Source organism: Macaca fascicularis, chromosome 7 (genome assembly GCF_037993035.2).
Source record: "Macaca fascicularis isolate 582-1 chromosome 7, T2T-MFA8v1.1".
NCBI classification, from domain to species: Eukaryota; Metazoa; Chordata; class Mammalia; order Primates; family Cercopithecidae; genus Macaca; species Macaca fascicularis.
Genome location: NC_088381.1, coordinates 51,642,553 through 51,662,844, shown reverse-complemented (window position 1 = coordinate 51,662,844; position 20,292 = coordinate 51,642,553). Strand labels below are relative to the sequence as shown.

At 45.0% G+C, this 20,292-nt stretch overlaps 1 protein-coding gene across 2 annotated transcripts in view; it reads right to left on the bottom strand.

Annotated features, from left to right (window-relative positions):
* Positions 1-19,210, bottom strand: part of ARID3B (AT-rich interaction domain 3B) — a 64,181-nt gene extending 44,971 nt beyond the window's left edge. For both annotated transcript variants that reach the window (XM_005560088.4, XM_005560087.4), the window contains exons 1-2: positions 19,100-19,210; positions 15,923-16,575 (exon numbers count right to left, since the gene is read on the bottom strand). In XM_005560088.4, coding sequence (XP_005560145.2) covers positions 15,923-16,498 — 576 coding nt within the window. In that variant the 5' untranslated portion in view covers positions 16,499-16,575; positions 19,100-19,210. The remainder of the gene's footprint in view (positions 1-15,922; positions 16,576-19,099) is intronic.
* Between the last annotated feature and the right edge of the window lie 1,082 nt (positions 19,211-20,292).

Genomic DNA, 20,292 nt, shown 5'->3' with positions numbered 1-20,292 from the left:
AGTTTCAAACATACCACAATTTTTTTTTTTAAGACAGGGTCTCACTCTCCTCTAGGCTGGAGTACATGGCACCATCACAGCTCACTGCAGCCTCCATCCCTTGGGCTCAAGTGATCCTGCCACCTCAGCCTCCCACGTAGCTGGAACTACAGGCATGTACCACTCCACCTGGCTAATTTTTGTTGTTGTTGTTGTTAGAGACAGGGTTTCATGATGTTGATCAGGCTGGTCTTGAGCTCCTAGGCTCAAGCAATCCGCCTGCATTGGCCTCCCAAAGTGCTGGAATTACAGGTATGAGCCACCATGCCTGGCCCAAGACTTTATTACAAATAAGTCTCTGCTAAAAAAAAGTTAGTAAATAAAGAAAAAGGAGGCTGGGCATGGTCGCTCACGTCTATAATCCCAGCGCTTTGGGAGGCCGAGGTGGGCGGATCATGAGGTCAGGAGTCCAAGACCAGCCTAGCCAATATGGTGAAACCCTGTGTCTACTAAAAAATACAAAAATTAGCCGGACGTCGTGGTACACGCCTGTAGTCCCAGCTACTCAGGAGGCTGAGGCAGGAGAATCGCTTGAACCTGGCAGGCGGAGGCTGCAGTGAGCTGAGATTGCGCCACTGTACTCCAGCCTGGGCAACAGAGTGAGACTCTGTCTCAAAAAAAACAAAAACAAAAACAAAAAAAGAAAAAAGTAAAAGGAAAGTGAGCCTAGAGGGAATGAGTGGGATACAAATAATGATGAGAAAAGAAATGCATAAACTTGGTAAGTTTAAATAAATAATAACTGCTAGGGGAAAAAAACTAATTTGGGGAGGGGTTAAAACAAATTAGAACTAAAATACTGGCCACTGTAAACTGGAAAACAGGATTGGAGAGGTAGATGTTAAAACTAGAATTTCTAAGGTACCAATGTTTGAAAGCATAGCCACCTCATTTCTTTTTTTTTTTTTTTGAGACAGAGTCTTGCTCTGTCACCCAGGCTGGAGTGCAGTGGCGCGATCTCGGCTCACTGCAAGCTCCACCTCCCGGGCTCACGCCATTCTCCTGCCTCAGCCTCCCGAGCAGCTGGGACTACAGGCACCCGCCACCATGCCCAGCTAATTTTTTTTTGTATTTTTAGTAGAGATGGGGTTTCACTGTGTTCGCCAGGATGGTCTCAATCTCCTGACCTCGTGATCCACCCGCCTCGGCCTCCCAAAGTGCTGAGATTACAGGCGTGAGCCACTGCGCCCGGCCTGCCACCTCATTTCTAACAGCACGTGCTCACTTTGTCTCTGTCACATACTGGTAATTCTCATAGTATTTCACACTTAAAAAAATTACTACATCTGTTCATGGTGATCTGGGCTCAGTCATCTTTGATGTTACCATTGTTATTGCTTTGGAGAGCCTAGAATCACACCCATATAAGATATCAAACTTCACTGATAAATGTTGTATGTGTTCAAACTGCTCCACCAACCACCCTAGCTGTTCCTCCATCTTTCTCCCTCTTCTTGGGCCTCCCTACTCCCTTGGACACAACCATACTGATATTAGGCCAATTAGTAACCTTGCAATGACCTCTAAGTATTCAAATGAAAGGTAGAGTTGTATGTCTCTCACTTTAAATCAAAAGCTAAAAATGATTTAGTGAGGAAGGCATGTTGAAAGTCCAGACAGGCTGAAAGCTAGGCCACTTGTGCCAAACAGTTAGGCAAGTTGTGAATGCAAAGAATTCTTAAAGGAAATTAAAAGCAAAACAGCTTTATTACTGACATGGAGAATGTTTTAGTGGCCTAGATAGAAGATCATACCAGTAACAACATTTCCTTATGCCAAAGCCTAACCCTAACTCTCTTCAATTTTATGAAGGCTGAGAGAGGAAGTAAGCTGCAGAAGAAAGAGTTTGAAGCTAGCAGAGGTTGACTTGCGAGGATTAAGGAAATAAATCATTTCCCTAACACAAAAGTACAAGGTGAGGCAGCAAGTGCTGACATAGCAACTGCAGCAAGTTATCCAGAAGATCTAGCTAAGATCATTGATGAAGGTCGCAACACTAAAAACAGATTTTCAATGTAAATAAAAACAGCCTTATTTAGAAGAAGATGCCATCCAGGACTTTCATTGCTAGAGAGAAGTCAATGCCAGGCTTCAAAGCTTCAAAGGACAGAGTGACTCTCTTGTTTATAGCCTCACGCAGCTGGTGACTTTAAATTGAAGCTAGTACTCGTTCATCATTCCAAAAATCCTAGGGCCCTTAGGAATTATCCTAAATCTACCTTGGCTGTGCTCTGTAAATAGAACAAAGCCTGTATGACACCACATCTGTTTACAGGATGGTTCACTGAATATTTTAAACTCACTGTTGAGAACTACTGCTTAGAAAAAAGATTCTTTTCAAAATATTACTACCCATTGACAAGGCACCTGACCACCCAAGAGCTTTGATGGTGATGTACAAGTAGATGAATATTGTTTTCATGCCTGCTAACACAATATCCATTCTGCAGCCCATGGATCAAGGAGTAATTTCAACTTTTAAGGTTGAACTTACAAATTATTTAAGAAATACATTTAGTGGCCAGGTACGGTGGCTCACGCCTGTAATCCCAGCACCTTGGGAGGCCGAGGCGGGTGGATCACGAGGTCAGGAGATTGAGACCATCCTGGCTAACACAGTGAAACCACATCTCTACTAAAAATACAAAAAAAAAAAAATCAGCCAGGTGTGATGGCACATGCCTGTAGTCCCAGCTACTTGGGAGGCTGAGGCAGGAGAATGGCGTGAACCTGGGAGGCAGAGCTTGCAGTGAGCCGAGATCACGCCACTGCACTCCAGCCGGGGTGACAAGGTGAGACTCCGTCTCAAAAAAAAAAAAAAAAAGAAGAAATACATTTTGTAAGGCTACAGCTGCCATACACAGTGATTCCTCTGATGGATCCGGGCAAAGCAAATTGGAAACCTTCTGGAAAGGATTCACTGTTCTAGGTGTCATCAAGAATATTTCATGATTCATGGGAGGAGGTCAGAATAGCAACTGGGGCCAGGCATGGTGGCTCACGCCTGTAATCTCAGCACTTTGGGAAGCTAAGGCAGGAGGATTGCTTGAACCGGGAGTTTGAGACCAGCTTAGGCAACACAGTGAGACCGTTTCTACAAAACATTTTTAAAAATTAGCTGGGCATGGTGACACATGCCTGTGGCCCCAGCTACTCGAAAGGCTGAGGTGGGAGAATCACTTGAGCCCAATAGGTCGAGGCTGCAGTGAGCTGTGATTGCGTCACTGCACTCCAGTCTGGGTGACAGAGACCCTGCTTCAAAAAAAAAAAAAAAAAAAAAGAGTCAATCGATGCAGCAAACTTCACTGTTGTCTTCTTCTATGAAACTGCCACAGCCACTCCAACCTTCAGTAACCAGCACCCAGATCAGTCAGAAGCCATCAACGTCAACGCAGGGCCTTCTACCAACAAAAAGATTACAACTCCCTGAAGGCTCAGATACTTGTTATTGTTTATCTCGTAATAAAGTATTACTTTAATTTTAATTGACAAATAATAATTATATATATTAATGAGGTACATAGTGTTGTTTTCATACACACAATGTATAGTGATCAGATCAGGGTAATTAGTATCTCCATCACCACAAACATCTATCACTTCTTTGTGCTGGGAACATTCAAGAGCAATAAAACATTTTAATTAAGGCATGTACTTTTTTTTAAGGTATAATGAATGCTACTGTATACTTAATAGACTACAGTATAAATATAATTTTTATATGGGAAACAAAAAAATGTGTGACTTATTTTATTGCAATATTTGCTTTATTGTGGTGGTCTGGAACTGAACCTGCAATATCTCTGAGATATGCCTGTAGTGTAAAAAGAATATAAATTAAATCTAAAAGTAATCAATAGAAGAATAAAAACAGAAAGTATAACTTCTACACCAGTAAACGAGACAAAGGCTAAATAAAGAAAACTCGATCAAATCAATATAAGACAGGAAAAGAGAAAACAAGAAAAGAAAAAGTATAATTAAATTGAAAATCCAAAATAAGAGGGCACGGCCAGGCGCGGTGGCTCATGCCTGTAATCCTAGCACTTTGGGAGGCTGAGGCAGGTAGATCACTTGAAGTCAGGAGTTCAAGACCAGCCTGGCCAACATGGTGAAATCCTGTCTCTACTAAAAATGCAAAAATTAGCCAGGTGTGGTGGTGCATGCTTGTAATCCCAGGCACTTGCGAGGCCGAGGCGGGAGGATTGCTTGAGCCCAGGCGGCAAAGGTTTGCAGTGAGCAGAAATCATGCCACTGCACTCCAGCCTCGGTGACAGAGGTTCCATCTCAAAAAAACAAAACAGGGCTGGGCATGGCGGCTCATGCCTGTAATCCCAGCACTTTGGAAGGCCGAGACAGGTGGATCACCTGAGGTCGAGAGGTCGAGACCAGCCTGACCAACATGGAGAGACCAGCCTGACCAACATGGAGAAACCCCGTTCTCTACTAAAAATACAAAACATTAGCCTGGTGTTGTGGCAGGCGCCTGTGACAGTGCCAGCTACTTGGGAGGCTGAGGCAGGACAATGGCATGAATCTGGGAGGCGGAGCTTGCAGTGAGCCAAGATCATGTGCCACTGCACTCTAGCCTAAGCAACAGAGCGAGACTCTGTCTCAAAAAAATAAACAACAACAAAAAAAATTAGCTGGGCATGGTGGCGCATGCCTGTAATCCCAGCTACTCAGGAAGCTGAGGCAGAAGAATCTCTTGAACCCGGGAGGCGGAGGTTGCAGTGGGCCGAGATCGCGCCATTGCACTCCAGCCTGGGCAACAAGAGCGAAACTCCATCTCAAAAAATAATAAATAAATAAATAAATAAATATTAAAAAACAAAACAAAAAGAGGGCAGAAATAGATCCAAATGTATCACTAATCCTAATAATGAAATGGATTAATATACATTCTCTCCAAGTACACATGGAACATTTATAGAAACTAATCACACATAAAGCCAACAAAAAGGAGATCTTAAATTTCAGAGAATTGACACCACGCTCGTTTTCTAACTACAATGTAATTAAGCTATAAAATAATACTGGAAGAGATAAAACCCACATATTTGGAAACCAAAAAATACTTTTAACAACCCACGAGTTGAAGAAGCAATTAAAACTGAAATTATAAAATGTTTAGTACTAACCAACAATGAAAGCATTACACATCAGAACTTGTGGGGTACAGCAAAAGTGAGATCCAGGGAAAACTCTATAGCCTCGAATGCATTTATTAAGTAACAAGAATTGTGAAAAACGTGTTCAACCTACAACTAAAATGGCTTAAAAACAGATCACACACAAATGAGTACACATAAAACTGAGGAAGAAATCTAAGTAGGATCAGTAGATGATATCAACATCAACATCCAGGCGTGACAGCATACTAGACCTGTATATGCTGTTACCATAGGGAAACTGGACAAAGTGTACATGACATTGCTTTCTTTCAACTCCATATGAATGTATAATTAGCTAAATAAAAATTTCAGTTAAACGAACCTGGCCAAAATCCAAAACACTAATAATATCAAATGCTGGTGAGGATGTGGAGCAACGGAAGCTCATTCACTGCTGATGGGAATGCAAAATGGTACAGCCACTTTGAGACACAGTTGGGCAGTTTCTTAGAAAGCTAAAAATACTCTTACCACACAATCTGGCAATCACGCTCCTTGGTATTTACCCAGATGAACTGAAACTTTTATCTACCCAAAAACCTGTATACAGATACGTATGATAGCTTTATTCATAATTGCCAAAACTTTGAAGCAACCAAGATGCTCTTCAGTAGGTGAATGGATAAACTGCGGTATGTCCAGAAAATGAAATATTATTCAGCACAAAAAGAAATAAGCTATCAAGTCATAAAAAACTAAGGAGGAAGCTTAAATGCACATTACTAAGTGAAGAAAGCCAATCTAAAAAGGCTACATTAATGAGCCCACCATATAACATTCTGAAAGAGGCAAAACCATAGACAGGAAAAGAATCAGGGGCTGCCAGGGATTAAGGAGGAGGGAAAGATGAATAGGTGAAGTGCAGAGAATTTCTAGGACAGTGAAACTACTCTGTGTGATACTATAATGGCGGATACATGTCATTACACATTTGTCAAAATCCATAGAATAGGCCAGGCACGGTGGCTCACGCCTGTTAATCTCAGCACTTTGAAAGGCCGAGATGGGTGGATCAACTGAGGTCGGGAGTTCGAGACCAGCCTGACCAATATGGAGAAACCCCGTCTCTACTAAAAATACAAAATTAGCCGGGTATGGTGGCACATGCCTATAATCCCAGCTACTTGGAAGGCTGAGGCAGGAGAATCACTTGAACCCGGGAGGCATAGGTTGCAGTGAGCCGAGATTGCACCATTGCACTCTAGCCTGGGCAACAAGAGCGAAACTCCATCTCAAAAAAATAAAAATAAAAACAAAAAATAAAAAATAAAAATTCCATAGAGTATACAGTATCAAGAGTGAACACTAAACTATGGATTCTGGGTGATAATGATGTGTCAATGTAGGTTCATCAGTTATAATAAACACACTACTCTGGCGCAGGATTTTGACAGGAGGTTGTGCGGTTGTGGGAGGAGGAGGGATATGGGAAATCTCTGCACATTCTGCTCGATTTTGCTGTGAACCTAAAACTGATCTCAAAAAATAAAATCTATTTTAAACAAACACAATGGAAGGCCGGGCACAGTGACTCATGCCTGTAAACCCAGCACTTTGGGAGACCAAGGAGGGTGAATTGCTGGAGCCTAGGAGTTCAAGACCAGCCTGGGCAACATGGTGAAACCCCCCCTCTACAAAAAATAACAAAAGTTAGCTGAGTGTGGTGGTGCGTGCCTGCAGTCCCAAGGAGGGACTGTAATCCCTAGGAGGCCAAGGTGGGAGAATCAACCTGAGCCCAGGAGGTTGAGGCTGAGGTGAGCCGTGATCTTGCCACTGCACTCCAGCCTGGGCAACAGAGTGAGATCCTGTCTCAAAACAAAACAAAACAAATGGAGCCTTTTGCATTTAAAAAGGAACAGAATAAACCATAGAAAGTGGAAGAAACAAATATTTGAGTGTCTACTATTTGCCATCACTGTTGGGTGGCAGGGTACAATGATAAGCAAAACAAACATGATCCCTATCCTCTTGGAGCTTATCATCTAGAGTAGAAATGAGATACCAAAGAAATAAACAAAAGAACCGAACTGCACAAATATAAAAGTATAATGTTCAATGACAGGGACATAACAGGAGAACCTGATCTACACGAAGAGTGAAGACAGTGCCTTTGAGGAAGTGATGGTTAAAAGAGCGACCCAAAGGCTGAGTAAGTTTGCCTAGACAAGAGTATTCTAGACAGAAGTACCAGCATATGCAAAGGCCAGGGTAGCTGGAGCACAGTGATAGATCAGGAGATTGTCAAAGATAAGGCTGGATCAGTAGGCAAGGGTCAGATCATGCAGATTTTGGATTTTATAATTAGAGCAACTGACATCATACTTGGAGGGCATTAACGCAGTGACATAATCTGATTTGATTTTTAGAAGATGGCTCTAGCTGCTGTGTAGAGCATGGATTAGAATGGGGGAGGGGGTGGGCACAGAAACCTGTTGAGAGCTATAGTGGTAGGTAGGTAATCTGGGCCAGGTAGGTGATGATGCAGAAAGCAGGAGTGGCAATACTCTAGATACTTAGATGAGACTGCTGCTAAGACTTGGTGATGGACATGAGGAGTAACAGAACAGCAGGTATGAAAGACAGTCAACTCTAAGGTTTTGATATGAATAAGTGGACAGAAATGCCATTTACTGAGAAGGAAAATAAAGGAGGAAATAATTATAGGGGAGTAGGTTGGAAATCAAGAGTTCAGTCTCACAGGTATTAAACTTGAGATGCCAGTAAAACGTCTCAACAGAAATGCCAAGCAGGGAGTTGGGGATACCTTAGACTAGAAATGTGGGCTCAAACAATATACACTGGCTTATAGATAGTATTTAAAGCCATGAGAGTGAAACTGCTAAGGGAGAACATACAGAGAAGTAAGCTTAGTACCCTGCGGGAACTTGGCATTTCAGAGGCTGGACAGAAGACAAATAGTTGAAGAGATAAAGGAAAATAAACAGGTCAGTGCAGTGGCTCACACATGTAATCCCCACACTCTGGGAGGCCAAAGTGGGAGGACTGCTTGAGTCCAAGAGTTCAAGAGCAGCCTGGGCAACATGGTGAGACCCCATCTCACAAAAATAAAATTAGTCAGGAATAGTGATGTATGCCTGTAGTCCCAGTTACTCAGCAGGCTGAGGCAGGAGGATCACTTGAGCTCAAGAGGTTAAGGCTGCAGTGAGCTGTGTTTGTGCCACTGCACTTTAACTTGTATAACAGAGTGAGATCCTGTCTAAAAAAGGAAGAAAGGAAGAAAGGAAGGAAGGAAGAAAGGAAGAAAGGAAGAAAGAAAGGCTGGCTGAGCGCAGTGGCTCACGGCTGCAATCCCAGCACTCTGGGAGGCCGAGGTGGGTGGATCACGAGGTCAGGAGATGGAGACCATCCTAGCTAACACACTAAAACCCCGTCTCCACTAAAAATACAAAAAATTAGCCAGGCTGGTGGCACGCACCTGTAGTCCCAGCTACTGGAGAGGCTGAGGCAGGAAAATTGCTTGAACCCGGGAGGCAGAGATTGCAATGAGCCAAGATCACACCGCTGCACTCTAGCCTGGGTGACAGAGCGAGATTCCGTCTCCAAAAAAAAAAAAAAAAGAAAGAAAAAAGAAAAGGAAAAGAAAGAAAATAAGCATAAGCACAAGGAAGGATTATAGAAAGCAAAAGAAGAGAATGTTCAAGGAGGGAGTGCTCTGTATTCAATAATGCTGAGAAATCAATGAGGTCAGGGAAGGCTGGGCTTAGCAACATGGAACTTCTGGGACATGGAAGAAACAGGTATCAGACTGGAGTGTGCTGAGGAGTAAGTAGGAGGTGACAAATGGAAATAAAGAGTAAAACCAATTCCTTTGAGAAGCTTTGTTGCAAAGAAGTGGGGGATAGTTAGGAACAGAAAAAAAGCTGGCAATAATGTGCAATCAGGAGGATTTTTAAAAGTCTCTCATTTCCTTGTTAACAACTGACTCAGGTAAAATTTAAGATTAAAGAAGGTTTTTGTTATTTGTTTGCTTGTTTTTAAGTCTGGGAGAGAGAAGATGCGTAAAAGTGGAAAAGGCCTGGAAGAGAATGAGCCCAAAGAGTCAGGAAATGGAGGGTTCACTGATGGAGCAAGTCCCTGGAAACCTGGGAGGGGATGGGATCTGGGACACGTAGAGAAATTAGCCTCTGGTGAGAGGGATAAGGACCCAAGTCAAGTCAGTGATTGTGTATTTATAAGGACTTAGTATCCATAAAGCTTACTTCTACTTAAAGAACAATACACACATATCCCTATGCTAATATGTAAAGATACAGCTTCAGAAGTGCCATGGTTTAAGCTCACATAATCCTGAAAGGTTTCAGACAACTTCAGAACACCAGAGTATGGTCATGGCTCTAGAAAACCTGAAAAGCAGTTGTTTTAGAGTAGTGGGTAGGATTTATGGAGCATCTTACCTACAAAGGTCATAAAGACTGAAAAATTATGATTGACCCTTCAACATGGATTTGAACTGCCTGGGTCCACTTATATGTAAACTATTTTCAACCAAACTTGGATCAAAGACAAAATTTACGGGATGTGAAACCCATGTATATGGAAGATTGACTTTTAGTATATCTGGGTTCCACAGAGCTGACTGTAGGACTTGAGTATGCTTGAATTTTGGTATATGTGGGACCAATCCCCTCCATATGAGGGACAATAGTAGCTTCAAAAAGGACTTCGGTGTTGAAGAAAATTCGCCCTAACCTTTATATGGTTGTACACATCTTGCAAAGCTCTTTCACACTCATATTTTTCTTCTACCTTTGTAATATCCTTAAAATCACTTCCTGAGGATAGTGGGAGAGGATTATCATCCTCTGGAATAGATGTATGCATGGGTTCAGACAGGCAGATTAGAACACTTGTCCAAAGTACTAAAGCAAGCAGGTGGTGGAAGTAGGGTCTTAATCCACATCCTCTGGCTCCAAAACCAATGCTGATTTAATAATTAAATCTGTTACTAGGTAACAAGTCTGCCAAGTATTTACACCTTAACTTTTTGGGGTTAATGTCTAGAAGGGCAACCAAGCTCTCTTATACATCACCAATGATATCAGGGAGTGCTGGGCTGAAAGAATCACTGATAGAGTCAAATAAGAGATCTCAAGTTCTAGGCCCCAAACCTTTCCCAAGTGACAGTCTGTTCACCTAGATGACTAGAGGAAAGACATGAGCTTGGCACAGATATTGAAAGCAGAAGTCAAGAAAATTCAAGGTTGCCAAACTCTCAGTTACTGAGACCGAAACACAAAGGAACAGAGTCTCTGGCACTGTCTGATGATAGCGAAGCTTATGTTCTCTTTCTGGTAACAATCTAGAGCACGGTTTCTCAACCTTGGCACTACTGTCATTTTGGACCAGATAACTCTTTGTTGTTGGGGGGCTGTCCAGTGCATTATAGGATGTTTAGCAGCATCCCTGGTCTACCCACTAGATGCCCATAGCACACTACCCCCTGCTCCAGTCATGGCAATCAAAAATGTCTCCTGACATTGCTAAATGTCCCCTGGGAAGGGGCGGGGGTCACCTCTAATTGAGAACCACTCAACTAGATGGATTCCACTGTGACTGTAGAAGGCAAGGGCATGCAAGGTAGCTCTACAAAGAACATGAGGAAAGCCTACGAACATTTTCTTTTTTGGGCAATAGTTTGCAGTTTTTTAAAAAAGCCTCAAATGTTCCATAGTCATGCTGTATCTCTTCTTTTTTCTTTTTCTATTTTTTTTTTTTTTACACCATCTCACTCTGTCACCCAGGCTGGAGTGCAAGTGGCGCGATCTCGGCTCACTGCAACCTTCCTGTAGTTGGGACTACAGGCGTGCGCCACCACACCCAGCTAATGATAGTCATGCAGTATCTACCAAGAAAAGTAGGCCTATCCCAAGAGACCACACCTTACTTAGAGGGATGGCTTCTGGACACCAGTCAGTCAGTCAGTCATGACATTAGAAGAAATGGACAGCAGTCTCCACTAAATGCCCAGTAGGAAGTCGCCTCTCACAGTAAGATGAGACTGATTTTGCTCATGGTTAAGAATAGGGAAAAAAAAAAACAAACAAAAAAACAAAAAACTGAAACACCCTCTTCTCAAATCACATTCCCTTTGTCTCCCAGTGCCCATCTAACATGGCAATTCTTCCCATTTGCCATGGAGCTTCCTTTGCTCCTGTACTGCAGAGGTGCTTCTCCAACAAATTCAGAGAGAACCCACGCAGCTGTCATGAGCTGAGGGTGCCCCAAGCAGCCAGGAGGTGTTCGAAATTGGTAATACCCTGTCCTTGTTAATATGTGTGATTAGCAAGCTTTAGCACGTTAGGAATTCTTTAATTGCAAATATTCTGAAATTAAACCCTCCATTCTAGAAGGCAATCACAAAACAAAATCTTGTAAAACATGCTAGAAGGGGAAGGGTAGAGGAGGGGGCCAACATTTATTGTGCAATGGCTCCCAGTGCTTTGCACTGAATTGGCTGTGAACTTATGTTAAGCCTGTGGTTGGATCACAGCCACATGCAGTAACCAAAGTGACTGCCAAAGTATGCAGAAAATCGTACACATGCACCCTGGCCCCACATGTCTGTCAAGCCATCTTTCTTCTTTCTATTCTATCGAAGGGGGTTTACATCAGTAACCCAGCTCTACCAATGGGCTCAAGACAGACCTAGCCTGTACTGCCTGAACCACCCTCTACCAGAGGGAGAGAACACCACCCCCAAAAGGCCAGCAACATCTGCCAGTTGGCTATATGATCTCCTCTGAGAAAATGAACACTCAGTTCTTTGTCTGTTTTCTTGTTTTACAATTATTTACTCTGCCCATAGGAATCTGATGGGTTTTAGAACACTCGACTCAATGGTGTTATCCATCTTCCCATCACTGTGGTGTCAGAGAATAATACCACACCCTAACAATCCAGACCTTGAGAAGCAAATATTTTCTGAGAGTTTCTTCAAAGAGAATGCACGAAATAATTTTGACTTTACATGTTCTAAGTAAGGGATTTCAGATGCAAAGAATAATCTCTGGAACCCTTAAGCTTTCCCAGTTTCACTTTTCAGTTGGCAGATGCCTGTCCTCCTTTACCCTAAAATCTTGCAAAATACTTTTGGGTATCTCTGTTGGTTTGCCAAGCTATGCTATGCTGTAGACAAAATTAACTTTTTAAACTTTGGCATGTGAATGTTTGAAACAAAACCGTTTTAAAATATCTCTGCCATAGCACAGACTGGGTGGCTGGGCTCCAGTAGACTCAGGACAGAATCAAATTACTGTAACCCAAGTTCCAGTGCCCCTTGAGGTTCCCACACTGCCACTGCTAGACCTGAACTCCCTGAGAGAGAAACATGCCTTATTTCATACAGCACAGGTCTGGCACAAAGAAGCCTTTGTAAAAGTTTGTTGTTTAAAAGAACAAGATGGACGCTGTATCACATTAACAGTAAGATCTGTGTCAGGGTGGGTGCGGTGGCTCACACCTGTAATCCCAGCACTTTAGGAGGCCAGGATGGGCGGATCACTTGAGGTCAGCAGTTCGAGACCAGCCTGGCCAACATAATGAAACCCTGTCTCTACTAAAAATACAAAAAAAAAAGTTAGCCAGGCAATGGTAGCATGTGCTTGTAATCCCAGCTGCCAGGGAGGCTGAGGCACGAAAATCGCTTGAACTTGGGAGGCGGAGGTTGCAGTGAGCAGAGATCATGCCACTGCACTCTAGCCTGGGCGACAGAGCACGCTGTGTCTCGGGAAAAAAAAAAAGATCTGTGTCAACTGTAAAGGTCTTTGTAATTGTTGCTGGAGTAAGGGATATTCTATTTTCGCACTCCATTAAGTTACATAAAGAAAAGATTGTGAACAACAAAACAAGCCAGTCTAATCATTTGTAATAGTTTCTACAAGCTCTCCCCAAGAATATTATTTTTGGTCCTTCTAAAATATAACTAAAAAGAAAAGTTTTAAAATCCCCCAGCACATGATTTATTCCTTTAAAAGTAGGATTTATAGACAAGGAGAGCACAGACCAAATCAATGTTAAAAATTAAAGAGGAAAAAGAGGTGCACATGTGAGGGTTTAAGTCATTGCTACCCAAAGCCCCCCTATTTCAGTTCTTGATCTCCAAATCCTGGGGGAAGGCAAATTTCTGGTGATGGATTATGCCTCAGCTACTCTGGTATTTATAAAACATTTTGGCAGGTGCTCTGCCAGGCAGTCTATAATTAGTGAATATGCCTCAGAAACATAAAGTGAATTCAAAGAGTTTCAAATGCCAACAGCCAGCCCCCTGAATACTGAGCTAAGTGTCACAGGGCTGCCACCATCTAGATAACTTGGTGCTGGGTGCCCTGCCACGGTGTACACATGTGCACATGCACACACCAGTTCTGAAGAGTCTTTTTTTAAACCTCTAATGGCTTGACCTCAACACCTGCTACACTTCCTGAAGACAGGCTCTGGAGCTCCACTTGTTCCTCGCATGCGGCTGCACTTTCTAGGAACGACCGCACACACACAGACGCTGGCCAGCTGCCAAGGCGGGGGCAGCCCAGCCGCCTTGGGCCTGAACTTTCCCAGCGCTGTTAGGGCAGGATCCCGCTATGAGCTGACTCAGCGGCCGGTATGGAACTCTGCCAACCACACAGCAGTGCGGGGGCAGCCGGCAACTCACAGATGTTTTGCTAAACCAAAGCAATCAGTGGGAGGCGGGTCTGGGCTGGCGGCCAGGGTGCTGCTGTCGTGGAAGTTGGGATTCTCTGATTCTAGCCCTAGCTCTGCCACTATCTCCCTGGGTGATGTGAGCGAAAACCTCTGTGTATCTCAGTACCTCTCCCACTTCAGAGGCATGTCTGTGTGATGCAGGAGACGGTGGCACTGTTTACATAAAATAGCTCCCCGGGCACTATTACCTACCATGTGCCTGGCACTGGACAGGCTTTCACGTGTGCTAGTTCGGTTAATCCTTACAACATCCGTGGGAGGCACTGGCATCCTTTTTATTTCACAGATGAGAAGACACAGGCTCAAAGCAACTCAGAGCCCTACTAAAAGATCACAAGGGCAACATTTGGAAGTGATGGGATTTGAACCCCACTTCTGGCTGCAAACACTATTGTTGTAAAACTCAGATCTACTGAGTACAGACCTCCAAGATGTTTGATTTTTCAGGTTCCAAAGGACCTTTCTTACATGACTTCTCAGTTGCCCTGTGAAAACTCACAGCTTTTCACAAATGATTTCTAAACAGTACCACTGGATCACAAGAAGTGTGTGTGCTTCTGCAGGGTACCCATGAACTCCCTTCCTAAGCACCAACAAGTCACTTAACCTGGAACAACTTATCAGCACTCCCATCCTTTGGGCAAGGAAAAACTATATTGTGGGTCACAAAGAGAAGAGGAATCACAAGTCAAAGGCTTGGTTGAGAACAGATTCCCTAGGCTCCACCCTCCAAGATAATTCATTAGGACTCTGCAATCTGTATTTTTTAAAAAGCTCCCTCAGCCATTTGGAAGTCACTTCAGCTTTCCTTGACTAAAAAGGAAATTTTGAGGTCTACCCTTCCCTGTTGTCAAGGGGATGATGTAAGAGTGAAATGAAATCATGTCTACAAAGGCTCTCTTTTGGAAAATATACGCAACGCAAGTGCTTCTTGTCAGCTGTGTTTAGCTCCAAAACAACCAACTGTCCTTAAGAGGGTTAGCCTGGAGCTAAGAAACTGTTTTAGGCAAGAATGTTCTTTTACATTACTATTAGAAAACATTATTATTAGAAAAGCTGTAATTAGTCATACATCTCATTTTAGATATTCCTCACAACACTGTTGCAACTTCATCTTTCCTTTAAAAAACGAGATTGTATTGACATTCTTTCACATCAAACTTGGAAAAACCTATATTAAGAGTAACATATGGCCGGGCGCGGTGGCTCAAGCCTGTAATCCCAGCACTTTGGGAGGCCGAGACGGGCGGATCACTAGGTCAGGAAATCGAGACCATCCTGGCGAACACGGTGAAACCCCGTCTCTACTAAAAAATACAAAAAACTAGCCGGGCGAGGCGGCGGGCGCCTGTAGTCCTAGCTACTCGGGAGGCTGAGGCAGGAGAATGGCGTAAACCCGGGGGGCGGAGCTTGCAGTGAGCTGAGATCCGGCCACTGCACTCTAGCCCGGGTGACAGAGCCAGACTCCGTCTCAAAAAAAAAAAAAAAAAGAGTAACATACAGGGCAGGGGCAGTGGCTCATGCCTGCAATCCCAACACTTTGGGAGGCCACGGTGGGCAGATCATGAGGTCAGGAGATCGAGACCATCTTGGCTAACACGGTGAAACCCCACCTTTGCTAAAAATGCAAAAAATTAGCCAGGCGTAGTGGCATGCGTCTATAGTCCCAGCTACTCAGGAAACTGAGGCAGGAGAATCACTTGAACCCGGAAGGTAGAGGTTGCAGTGAGCTGAGATCATGCCACTGCACTCCAGCCTGGGCGACAGAGACTCCATCACAAAAAAAAAAAAAAAGAGTAACATGCATTTCATTGCTTTAATGAAGAAAATATTAAATAAGAAAAAAATCCAAAGTCTATTCATGTCTAGGCTGTCGGTCACTGAAGTGGGATGAGAAGGCACAGACTGGCACAGCCCCTGACCCTGTCAGTCCATTACCCCTCTCCAGCCTTTAAGAAGAACAAATGACCTCCAATACCAGAAAGACTGACCTGCTTGAGCTGCTCATCCAGATTCCAATTTGGCTGCCCTGCTGTGGAGACAGAAGGTGGGGCCTTGGAAGCATCTTTGGTATGGTCTTCTTTAGCTTGTTGTCCATGTGGTGGCAGCCCTGGTGCTGGAAGTAGATTAGACATGGGTGCCACTCTGGGATCTTGGCGAGCTACTTTCTGCACATGAAAATATTTTGAAGCAGCCTGGGTTTCTTTCTCAGCCACCTCCGCAACTTCATCATCCCCATCCTCATCTTCCAAACCTCCATCCTCTTCCTCAGGCTCTGAGTTCACGTTGCCCCGTTCAAAGACTTGGGCCACTGCTGTGGTGGGTGGAACTCTGGCTAAAGGACCTAAGGGAGTGCTGCCAGAAGGCCTCCCAGGTGTGGCGGAAAGGAGAGTCGCCTGTGTGACCAGCTTTTGGGCATACAAGAACTGGGCTTCTCTCATCTGCTGGCCCTGCTTCTCTCTGGCATCCATCTGCAGAGGAGCCAGGTGTGGCTGCTTCTGTTGCTGCTGCTGCTGCTGCTGCTGCTGCTGCTGCTGCTGCTGCTGCTGCTGCTGAAGTGGTTCCATTATTGCCTCAAGCTTCACCCACAGAGTGGCATGACTCTGAACCTGGGCACAGCCCACCAGGCACACTGGGTCTAAACCTTAGTGATTAACAGAAACCACAAAGAAGGAGAGGGAAAAAACAACTATGTAAAACAGGTATAAAAAGGTTTCCTTTTCTCCAGTAGAGGGCCATGAGTTCTGAACGCTAAACATATGCTCCTAAACCTGAGTTTTAAGATGAGTGAGTGGTGGGGGTTTCGTGGGTGGGTAGGAAAAGGTGTGAAGAAGAGAAACAGGATCTAAGAGGGGAAATAGGGAATGAATCTCAGTAGTAGTAGCAGACTGTTGAGGGCTTTAAAAGAAGTACATCCAGCCAATATCTAGTCTGTTAACATGTGTTCTGATCTCTCTTCCTCTACATTATCAAACATTAATCTGTTACTGAATTAATGTCACTGAACATTAATTACTGAAAAGGTAACTGGGTTTGCTCTGTAGCAAAAGCTGTAATTATGCAAACAATAATAATAAAGGAAAAGAAGGGCCTACCTGCAAAAGAGAGAGTATGTTCCCAAGCCCACAGGAGAAAGATATCACCTCTGAGCTAGACACAGAACTATCAGGCAGACAGTTTTACTCTCATAGAAAAAGCAAGACCAAGCAAGCTGCTCTTGGGTTTAAACTTTTCAAATTTCCCTGATCAAATTGCCAGCCTGCTTGTTGAGTGGACTGAGCCATACTAACTGGATATTATAGCCTCAAAAAGAATCCAATTTCAACAACATGAAAGAAACACGCAAGGAGGCAAGAGTCTCAAATTGCGATCGTCACTCAAAAGCAAACGGGGGAATTCCTCTGGAGATTTTAAAGTTAATTAATTTGAAACAGATATCAACATTGTCTGAACAAGTTAATGCTGCTTCTTTTTTATAAACAGCCAAGTAAAACTCTTTACATCCCCTTTCTTTCTGATTCATTTCTACTATAATATTCTCTGACGAATACAAAAAGAAAAGGCTTTCGGGCCAAAAGCATTCTGGGGGCAGGTTTATCTGCATTCTTACCAATCAGTCTCCAAACACACATCACTTTCACACCCTGTTCTCCTTTAATTCCCCCACCTCTCCCCTGCAGGCCCTCACCCCCAACAAACTTCACTTGAGTTATGTTTCTTCAGCAAGTCTCCATAACTGAATGGATTACTATGCAAGGGCAAATTTTAGGTGAACAGGACTTGCAACATGGCGTACAATTTTGTCATCACATGAAAGAAGCTGCAGTGCACATGTTGGGACTTGATATCTGCATTGTTCCAGTGTTTTAGGATTGGGTTGAAAGACAAAAAAAGTGTCTTTAGCATCTTCAAAAATTCACGGAGAAGTAATCACATCTTTAGCAATAAAAACTGCTTGGATTTAAGATTTTTTTCCAGGTTAGAGTAAAAAAGGGTACAATTTTTAAAGCTAGGCCAATTAGTAGAGATTAAACATTCTCATTTTCTGTTTATCTTATAGCCCTGTTTGTGCCTTTTGTGTTCTGTGAAAGATTCGCATTCCAATTTGCCTCTTACTGCCTTTACTTCCTCTCTTGGCACTTTAGAAAGTGTGAGTTACGCTTGCAGCCATACTTTCATTCTGCTTTAGCTCTTCTTACAGTGTAAAAAAGCATGACAAGATTTACATCCACATTAAATTCAGTTGGCAAAAGTGTTCATTTAAAATGAAAACAATTTGGGTCAAAGAAAATTACAGAATAAAGCAAATAATTCGGTGTTCATTTTAAATGTCCTCACAGTCATTACAGTCAATCAATCACGATTGGAATAATTTATCAACCAAGTCCTGCCAGTCACTGAACAACTGCTTCTTGTCTTGTGGCACCATCTTCTCTGAATGCTGTCCCCAGCAGAGGGGGAGGTGTCCCTCCCACAGCCTCTTATAGTAAGACTGAGATGACTCAGTTCTACAACTCAATACACACACCCTCCCCCAAAGAGCCCATCTTCCCGCAGTCCCTAAGCAGCCAGCGATCCAAACAATGCCACCTGCCTACATTTGGAGAACTTATGTCTCAAATCTAAACCTCTTCATCCCTTCACATGGGCCCCTCCCCCATTTCCCCTAAAGTTCCCGGACCACCAAGCCGGGTGCAACGGACTGCCTGCAGCTTTGAACCCGGCCTGCCGACCATTCCCCTACCTTTCCTGCCGGATTCGTTTGGCCCCGGGCCCCTGTAAGCCCCACAGCCCACCTCCCCGGTCACCCCTGCAAGCCTCCCCCCATTCTTTATTCACCTTCCCCCATTTAGCCCTATCACTTTTACCTCTACCAACCCTCCCAGTCAATCCGCTGGCTCTTCTCCGATGGCCCCCGCCCCACCTATCTGCGCCCACTCAGCTCCAGGGCCCCTCACCCTTCTTATCGCTTTATCTCAAATGCCCTAATGGGCACAGGGCGCTCGGGGCTCCCGCGGCGCTCTCACTTTCCTTCGCGGTCCCCGCGCCCCCGGCCCGCGCCTTCCCCTCTCTCTCCACACCTGCCTCGGCTCCTGGCCTCGGCCCCTCCACCTGCCGCAGCCTCCCCTCCCGCCGTGCCTGACGGAGCCGGGACCCGCACCGCTTACCTGTGCGGGGCGCTCCGGGTTTTCGGGCGGCGGAGGAGGAGGCGGCCGCTCAGGCCCCGGCACAGCAGCTGCGTCTCGGACTCCTCCGCAGCCGGGGGCCACAGCCGGGGCGGGGCCCGCACCGGAAGCGGCGCCGCGGGGCCGGACCGCCGGCCAGGGGCGGGGGGCGGACGGCCGGCCAGGGGCGGACCGCGGGCCGGGCGCGGGGGCGGGGGCGGGGCGGGGCCACAGGGGGCGGGGCGGGCCCGAAGCCGGAAGCCGCTAAAAAGGGACCGGGTTGGGGGGCGGGGGTGGGACGAGGCGGAAGTGGGTCCCACGGACTGCGCCGCCCGACTGAGTCGTGGGAGGAAGCGAATGGAAGCGGGCGGAAGCTTCGGCCAATGGCAAGTGCGGACACAGAGGGGTTCCGGTGTGAGCACTTACGCGGGGAGTTGAAAAGAGCCGGGCTGGAGATAGTGTTCTGCGAGCGTTTTCTGTTGCGGAGGTTGGTGTGGCTCGGGCGGTTGGCTGGGAGGAAAGTAACTAAAGAGCAGAGGAGTGTAGGGTTCGGTCCACTACTCAATCTCCTGCCTTCAAGCCCGTCTTCCTCAGGGGTTCCCATGTTTAGATCAGCTTGTCTCTAAACTTCTCCGCTCCTTCCTGGGACAGAGACCTGGCTGTCCTGAGAATGTTGCGTCCCTTGAAAGCTTCTCACGTGAATTAGTATTCTCAGGTCTCAGTTTCCAGAGGTCGGGATTATGTGCTAGGTGCTGTCACCTCTTGTAAAAACACTTGCTTCTCCAACCCTTCCTCTTAGACTCTGTCACCTATTTCACCCCGTTTGGAGATAATCTGCCGATCTGTGTATCCAGCTCCTTGTCTATCTCGCGTCTGACCATCTTCTTTGATAATTTCAGAGCCTATGTGGCCAACCCGTTCAATATCGGGCCTCGTCTTTAGCGACCCTTATATCTGCCTCCCAATACCAGTCAAAACCTGGACCTTGCCCCTCGAAACGCTATACTCAGTAATTTGAACAACCCTTTTTTCAACCACAGCCTGCTATTCTCTCAGCTTGACTACTTTTGAACTATAGGCCTGATACAGTAGCTCACGCCTGTAATTTCAGCACTTTGGAAGGCTGAGGCAGGCGGATCTCTTGGGCTCAGCAGTTGGAGAGCAGCCTGGGCAACAAGGCGAAACCCCATCTCTAC